Below are 9,170 nucleotides of genomic sequence, written 5' to 3' on the forward strand. Positions count from 1 at the left end.
AAAAAAAAAAAAAAAAAAAAAAAAGAAATATTCTTCGAGAGTTGACACCAATGAACCAAAAAGCAGCCCTAATATCCCAGAGAAAGAAGAGGAGAATAAATGAATATGAGAATGGGGAGAACAGAAGACTTTCCAAGAAGGTAAATGAAGTCATTTATAACCAGCCAACTGTAGCCCTGCCCAAGAACATCTACATTATGGAATCACACCTTGAAGGAGCAGGAAGCACATATGTAAGGATAAGGATAAAGAACAGGCAGCCACCATGACTTGACTGTAGCTTGCACATTAAGCTCCACATAATAAACTAGTCCACTAATGGTAAGTGTCCTTTTGTGGGTTTTGTTTTTTACATTTACTGTGTATATGGATGCCATAGTGCACATGTACAGATCAGAGGACAACTTGTGGGAGTCATTCCTCTATCTTTATTATTGTTTTTCTTGAGTTATACATTTTTCTCCACTCTCCTCCCTTCTTTTTGTCTACCACGTAGGCTCCAGTGATCAAGCTCAAGGTAACTATGCTTGGCAGCAAGCACCAACTGAGCTATCCCACCAGCCCTCTAAGTTCTCAGTGACAAGTCATCCTGGGCCTTTAAGTCATCAACTTTCTCTTCCCCAGCAACCCTCATCACAAACAGTATAGAATCATTCAAAGTATAAGATGCAACCTGTCTTATCAACCATTTCCACAAAAAAGCTAAAAAGAAATGGGTTTTAAACAAAGCTTGATTAGACAACATAACCATGACTAAGGATTTGAAGATGTCTATTAAGAAAACACACTATATTAGTAAACTGATTTTTAGCAAAGATGCTAAAGCAACCCAGCAAAAAAGGAAAAACACTTTTCTCAAAAAAAAAAAAAAAAGTGCTGAGGGCTGGAGAGATGGCTCAGAGGTTAAGAGCACTGACTGTTCTTACAGAGGTCCTGAGTTCAATTCCCAGCAACCACATGGTGGCTCACAGCCATCTATAATGAGATCTGGTGCCCTCTACTGGCATGCAAGCATACAGGAAAGGAATGTTGCTTACATAATAAATAAATAAATAAATCTTAAAAAAAAAGTGCTGAGAAAGTAGTGAGTTAACTAGATAGTCATGTGGAAGAAAAAAAGAAAATCTGCTTCAACCCTAACACGCACACAAACACACTAAACTTGGTGAAATATACCAGAGGCCTATATATAAAGGCAAAATCATGCAGTTTCTAGAATAAAAGCAAAAGAGGGTATGTCCATGTCAGGGCTAGGCAACAATTACTTGGGCAGAAAAAGCAATAACCTTTTAAAATTGGTTAAAAACATTCATACCACAGACTGAGAAAACATTCACAAAACAAATTTCACAGCATTCCCTTTATACAAAAAAATCATTTCTATATCTAGCACATAAAAAACCTGTACAATAACAGTCCAACTTTTCAAAAGGGCAGATATTCTAACAGATGATTCACATACAGTTATATATAAATAATATGTATGGTAGTCATAAGGGACATGCAAATTACACCACAGGATTTTTTTTCATGTTAGGGAAGATGTGGAAAAACTGGAATTCTCCCTTATGTGTTGCTGACAAAAGTGTAAAATAATGCAGCTATTTTAAAAAGATCTTGCCATTTCCTAAAAAGCAAATATACACATACCCTGTGACACAGCAATTCTACCACAATATCAACCCAAGAGAAATGAAGTTAAAACATGCCCTTACAAAGGCGTAGCACTAATTGCAAATTTTTTTAAAAGGCAGGATCTCACTATATAGATATGGTTGGCCTGGAACTCACTGGTTAGACCAGGCTGGCCTCAAAGTCATAGAGCTTTGCATGCCTCTGACTCCCAACTGCTGGGATTAAAGACATTTATCATCATGCCCATCTTATAATGTTTATTAAATTTATCTAGAATATTTACATTATTAATTTATATTTATACCACACTATTATTAAATTTAAAATCTGTGTATTATATTTATTATTGACTATAATACATTTTAATGTTCTATAATTATAAATGTAAAATTATAATATTATGTGTATGTAACATATATAAATTTACAATATTTATTAAAAATAAAACCAGAAGTAGACATGGTAGAACATACCTGTAACCCTAGCACTCAGGCAGCTGAAGCAGGAAAATCATAAATTAGAGCCCTGTCTAGGCTAATTAGCTAGACCCTTTCTCAAAAAAAAAGAAATAGCCCATGCCAGTTAAAAGGAAATAGCTGAATGACTGTGATTTACATATAAAACAAAATATAATCTGGCAATAAAGGGATAGAATGCTAATACACAAAATATCATGCATTAATCTCAAAACATCTGCTAAGGTAAAGAAGCCAGACACAGGCAGGAAAGCACTACTATACAATCTCACTTGTATCGTGTGCTACAAGAGATAACAGTAACAATTCAAAAAAATATCACTCAAACATGGAGGGGAGAAAAATGTAATTTTAAAAACAAAAATAAAAAAGAATGGAATGTGAAGCTGGTCTAAAAGATACATGGGTTGGTACTAATGCTCCTTATTTTTAAAGATTTGAATTATGGGTACTTTTTTTTTTTTAAAAAAATCTATGTATAGTTAAGGTCTGTGCAAATTTAATCTTTTATTTCCTCCTTATTTTCGTTCTGTAGGCAGCTCAGGCTAGCCCTTCTCACCATGTAGCCTTGAACTCACAGTAGTCCTTCTGCTTCATCCTGTGGTGCTGGATTACAGTCATGCACCAGCTAAGTACTGATCTAATGAAACACATGCTGAAATTTAAGTACCTAACTTAAATTTAGTGGATCAGAACCCAGGACTATAGTGATAAATAGGTAAAGAGATGATTGAGAAGATTTAGTATAAAAGGAATTGAGAAGATTTGGTACAGTAGTATATGGCTGTCCACTGTCAATTTTTACAACTCTATTCCCAACAGAAGTCTGTGGAAATTCTTTGTGTGGGTTCCAGGAGCCCATAACAGCAAAACATACAGAACTACCTATATATCCTTTAAATAGGGTGGTACTTTGGAACAATCTTTGTACACTGTAAACATCTATTACTCTCAACAGTTAATAAAGAGCTGACTGGTCTATAGCTGGGCAGAAAGAGATTGGGCAGGAAAGCCAGACTAAGAGGACGCTGGGAAGGAGGGCGGAGTCTAGGGAGTCAAGAGAAAGGCACAGAGGAAGCAGATGTACATTCCAAACCACATGGTAGAACACAGATAAAAAATATGGGTTAATTTAAGTTGTAAGAGCTAGTTGGTAACAAGCCTAAGCTATTAGCTGAGCATTTATAATTAATATTAAGTCTCTGTGTGGTTATCCTAAGCACTGTGATAAGTATTTTCATAGAGTTGTGGCTATTCACCTAACATGTGTAAGAACTACCAAAAATAAAATTTCTGTAAATATTTTCATATAGTTGGCAGGTACCAGTCCTAATAGGTGTTTTGGGCCCAACCAGATGGCTCAGCAGCTACAACTGGCAGGACAGAGATGACCTGTGGTCCGATGAGAATTCTATCTACAGAGTAGAGCTACACTTTAAATTATTATGGCAATGAAAATGAATAAAACCACAGGGAGGCAACTCTCAGAATCACACAACTAAAAACCCAAGTCAGAATGAGAACATATAATGGCTCAGTGGTAGAGACCTTGACCAGCATGTGTATTGTCCTAGTTTCAATATCCTAGCACCCATAGAGCAAAAATGAAAACATAAAATTGATAATATCTTATGAAGTTTAAAAGACAAGCAAAACTAAGTAGTATTATTGAGAGATACATATAAAGTGGTAATCTAAAACGTAAAACAGAGCTGTGGGAAAGAAAAAACAAGGCCTGAATCAAGCGACAACACTGATAGAGGTGACTACAAGATGCTTCAAAATTCACATTTTTATGCTGTATCTGAAATACTGACAAATTCAACAGGGAAAGCAAGATTCAGATTCTGAGCAAGAGTCGGCAAAAATAAAATATTCAGGCTTTAACACTGATCGTTCTTTTGTGTTTGTGACAGGGTAGTAACATGTAGACCTACTGCCTGGCACTTGTTATATAACCCAGACTGATCTCAAACTCACTACAATCCTCCTGCCTCAGCCACCAGAATGCTGGGATTTCAAGCATGTACCATCACATGCAGCTTTGCACTATTCCCTGGAACTATTTAAGGGCATATATATACACAGGCATGTTTCCTTACTTTGTGTACACTATCAGCCTTACTCTGGGACCAAGATTCTTCAAACTAGAGATTTTTTTTTCAAACTTTAAATGGTAATACAGTACACATGCTGTAAATTTCCTAGAACCTTCTTGGGGATATGACAGCATCCTGAAACCAAGATACTAGTATTTCTCCAGTGAAAGCTACTATCACTTACAGTAAGTACAGTGCACAGACTCCAAACACTCTAAGAAATGATTGGGTAAGAAGTAGCCATTAAAAAAAAATAAATTTTGGTAAGAATTTATTTTCAGAGTTGTTTATGTACCAAAATTATACATAAAGGATTATGGACTCAACTTGGTCTAAACAGTAAATTTCACACACCACTAAAGCCAATTAATTTTCTCTATGGTTTGGAAGTTTTAGGAAATGTAAGTTTGAAAGTAATTAATCTATATATATTATAAATGTCCACCTCTACTTCACAAATGAACATGTACAAAAAGTTTTTCATCTTTTATTCTATTTAATTTTTATTGCATCTTCACAATAGTCTCAGTCATTACTTGTAGGGAGGAGTAAACACTTGCAATTGTACTTGAATTGTGTGAGGAGCCAGCACTAAATGGAAAGATCCTAAGCACTGTGGTAAGTATTTTCATGGAGTTGTGGCTATTCACCTAGCATGTGTAAGAACTACCAAAAATAAAATTTCTGTAAATATTTTCATATAGTTGGCAGGTACCAGTCCTAATAGGTGTTTTGGGCCCAACCAGATGGCTCAGCAGCTACAGGCACTTGCTGCCAAGCCTGGCAGCTTTAGTTTGATTACTGGAATCCACATGGTGGATGGAGAGAACGGACTCCTACAGACAGTCCTCTAACCTCCGTACCTATGCCACGACACACAACGTCCCACCCAAAACCAGACAAATAGATAAATAAATAAAATGTAAATTAATTTAATAGGTATTTTGTTTTTCAACTCATTGAAATTGTAAATAAACGTTTGATCATCTTTACCCATTCACAAAAACCTAGGTACTACAGGTTACTTACTATGACTTCATAGTCTCTGAAAGAACAAAATAAAATCCCAAAACACAAACCCTAAGACTTTTCTCCAGCACATGTGTTAGTTAACTAAAATACAACAGGCAAGCAATGTGAGGATCTCTGACAACACAACACAAATTATTTACCCAAAGGTTTCAAACACTACAAATGAGTATCACTTAAGATCCTCCCTTAAAATAGTTCAACACTGACCTTCAAAAAAAGCTCAGTGGATAAAGGCACTTCTCATCAAGCCTTGACAACCCCATGACCTGAGTCTGGTCCCTAGAACCCCACATAATAGAAGGAAAGAATTGACTCCCAAAAGTTGTCCTTTGACCTCCACACGGGTGCCATAGCAGGGCACACATCGTCAAACTCACACAAACTAAATGTTTTATTTTTAAAATTACAGAAGCAAATCTCTCTGAAAACTATTTTTATATAATATAAAGCAGCTCACAATCTGCAACTTCAAAAGAGCTGCTTATTTTGGAGCCAAATAAAGCAACTAGCCTCTGCAAAGAAACAAGATAATTTAGTCTGTACACTGATAGTGTCCTGGAATCCAGCCCTATATATGCACAGCAATGATTAGTACTACTTATGATGTCAAGCTCAAAATGAAAATGGCATGCATCTAAAATTGTGTAACAAGAATATCTGTAACAAAAATCATTTCCTATATCAAAGAAAACATAAAGCTACCAAAAATGTGTCAAATGCACATAGGAGAAGTGAAATGAGTGTAAAGACATCATGTATTAGGCACTGGCTAACATTTTACATCTTATCGTGTGCAACTTCTTTTCCTATGAATGGTTTGCCTAGCCTACTGAAAACATTTTACAGAAAATTCTAGTATACTTCATCATCTCATGCCATTTTTAGCAATACCAATGGTGTTATATCTAAGCTTCTGAATATAGTAACCAAATTCCATGTTGCGTTTGTATCAGATTATTAAAAATATTTTTTCTAGGCTGGGTGATGGTGGCATATGCCTTTAACCCCAGCACTTGGGAGGCAGAGTTAGGTGTATCTTTGTGAGTTCAAAGCCAGCCTGGCCTACTGATAGAGTTCCAGGACACCAAAGCTACACAGAAAAACCCTGTCTCAAGAAAACAGAGAGAGAGAGAGAGAGAGAGAGAGAGAGAGAGAGAGAGAGAGAGAAAGAGAAAGACTGACTTTCCAGAATAAAACCAAAAGAAATGCAACGTTAAGTAAACAGTAATTGTGAAATATAGCTCATAGTACTTGCAAATCTTTAAAGTGATAACAGCTATTATTTCATGAACTTTTTAAAAAAAATTATAAAAAATGTTTATTGTTTTAAAGACTAATTTATAGAGTTACAATTTGGAGAGATGAAAAGGTTGTGAGGATGAATGCCAGTGATGGTTGGCACAATGTTAATGTACTTAACATCACCCAACTGTGCACTTAGACATGGTTTAAATAGCAAATTTTACATATACTACTACCACAGTGAAAATGTTACTTTGTTTTAGGTGTTTGATGAAACACCACAGCCATACCAACTTGAGAAGGAAAGAGTTTATTTAGCTCACAATGCCATACCACGGTTCATCATCAAAGAAGTCAGAATAGGAACTCAAACAGGACAGAAATCTGGAGGCTTGAGTTGATGCAGAGGCCATGGAGGGGAACTGCTTACTGGCTGGCACCCTGTGGTTTGCTGAGCCTGCTTTCTTATAGAACCCAGGGATGGCCCCACCCACAGTTGTCTGTGCCCTCCCCCATCAATCACTAGTTAAGAAAATGCTCTACAACTGGATCCCATGGAGGCATTTTCTCAATTGAGGGTCCCTCCTTTCAGACGACTCTAGCTTGGGCCAAGCTGACATAAAACTAGGCAGCACATAATTCATTCTAGTATTTCATAATAAAATATACAAAACAGATATGATAGTATCACTTTAATGCTGTTTCAACTTCTTTCTGTGTATAACAGAGGCACCAGGCACCTCACTCCAAAGGTATAAAGAGCACATTTTGACTTGGTAACACTTGGCACTCCAGAATCACACCTATACTGGTTCTCATTGGCATGTCATCAAGGAAGAACAGCAGTAAGCTTGCTGTCAAATGAGCATCTAGTTTCAATCTAACAGCAATATGTCACCTTAACAAACATGGGTCTTGACTGTACTAGGTACTCAAGGAAGGAACTAAACTGTTCCTGACCACATGCAACAATTTAGGAAATATTTCAATTTAATTAATTTAATTTAAACAAAATGGCCATGTCAACAGGTATAAACCTTAGTTCCAAGCTCAAAATAACCCTAATAATGATGAGTAACATCACTAACAAGAGATGAGTATGAAATGGAAACCACTTCTATCTGGGATTGAGGATGAACCCGGTGAAAACTTGAGGTTTACAGATACTATTTTTAACTGAACTTTCTGGCCTAGGATCAAAGTTTTGCTAGCAAAATGCCAAAGTGAAAATGCTGGCAGTGACGCCGGAGAAGCTTTGTTTTATCTACAGAAAGGCCATGATCTCCATGTAACTAATCCTACTCTGAACCAAAGAATTCCAAAAAAAAAACTGTCCCGCAAGAACACACGAACCCTCTACCAAGCAAATAAATAAATAAATAAATAAAACTCTTCCCCCACTCCCCGGCCCCGCCCCCCAGGCAAAATCTCTACATTCTACACATGCAACAGAAAGATACCCACTCTCTAGTCAGTTCCTGCACTGCGGCCAAACATGACTGAGTCACTACAAATGATTCCAGAAACCTCAAAGGACAACCAACGGCCTCAGAAGAAAAGTTAGTCAGTGGAAAGGGAGGAGGCAGTTTTTCATCAGTCACCAGGCTTCTCCTAGCTGGGCCCAGAACTGACATGCTTTCTGGCACACGCTGCCTATCACCCACCCTTCAGCTCGTCCTCCAAAGCTAATAACCTGAGTATCTTTTTCAACTCCTCCTCCTCCTCGGGATACATGTTCACACCATTTTCCCCCCAGAAATGCATCTCTAGCTGCACACGAACCAAATTTGTTTGCCAAACATAATTGCTTCCCCCAAGACCAGAAGTATGCCAGCATTCTACGCGGCGTTTATTGGAAAACGTGTTGTTTTCTTAATCCAGTTCCAGCCTTCATCTATCTAGCAGCCTTCCCAAGGTTCTTAATTTGGATTTTGAGGGCTATGGGAGAGACAAGATGAACGGAGGAGATTTATTCCGTCCTACAACTCAGACTCGTTTCTTGGCTTCGGAGCAACAATCTCCGGAAATTTAATTTACATAAATTCAAATGCACTAAATTGCTACTATGGCATGTCCAAGAGCAACTCAAAACGGCGAACTTGAGCTGTGCGTTCCCAGATTCCTGACCAAGAAGACGGAGTGAGGGCAGCTCTTTGTCATCTACCCCAGGTGGCACTCCCAACTCGGAGAGAGCATCGGGTTTCTTTCTCCCTCGATTTCACCCTAGCTCCCACGCTGCGTGACACTTTCAAACTGGCTCGTCTGGGGTAGGAAGCACAACCAATCCTCCACCTTTCCGCCCCAAACTGACTGGGTAGGCGGGAAGAAGCCCAGGGGTGTTTCCTCCCAGCGCGCTCCAAGAAAGGGGGCGGCCGAGGTGACACCCGCTCCAGTGGGAGGTGGACCAGAGGAATCCCAGGTGAGGTCTCCAGCCCCCCGGGTAGCCGGAAGCTGGGCGGGTGAGCCGGGGGGGGGGGGGGAACCAGGCAAGTCGGGGAGCTCCCTCCCAAGCCGGCACCTACCAGCAAGCTCTCCACGTTGATGGGCGAGCGAGGGTCTCGGATCAGCGCCTCCAGCTTCCTCTGGCGGCTCGCGCCCGCCCCGTCCCCCGGCGCGGCCTCAGGGGCGCCGGGCATTTTCCCCGTCGGCGGGGGCCGGCTCATGCCGCTTCGCCGGGCCTAGCGCC

General features: G+C 39.0%; 1 protein-coding gene across 4 annotated transcripts in view; it reads right to left on the bottom strand.

Annotated features, from left to right (window-relative positions):
* Positions 1–9,164, bottom strand: part of Rock2 (Rho associated coiled-coil containing protein kinase 2) — a 103,502-nt gene extending 94,338 nt beyond the window's left edge. For 2 of the 4 annotated variants that reach the window (XR_003378637.1, XM_005366527.2), the window contains exon 1: positions 9,007–9,147. Coding sequence is in view for 3 of the 4 variants with exons in the window: in XM_005366527.2 (XP_005366584.1) it covers positions 9,007–9,147 (141 nt within the window). In the remaining variant the exon portion in view is untranslated. Of the gene's footprint in view, positions 1–9,006 lie in introns of all 4 variants that reach the window. The other 2 variants (XM_026788935.1, XM_026788934.1) reach the window with 1 other exon arrangement.
* Positions 9,165–9,170: the final 6 nt, after the last annotated feature.

This window comes from Microtus ochrogaster, unplaced genomic scaffold, assembly GCF_000317375.1.
Source record: "Microtus ochrogaster isolate Prairie Vole_2 unplaced genomic scaffold, MicOch1.0 UNK10, whole genome shotgun sequence".
Taxonomy (NCBI): Eukaryota; Metazoa; Chordata; class Mammalia; order Rodentia; family Cricetidae; genus Microtus; species Microtus ochrogaster.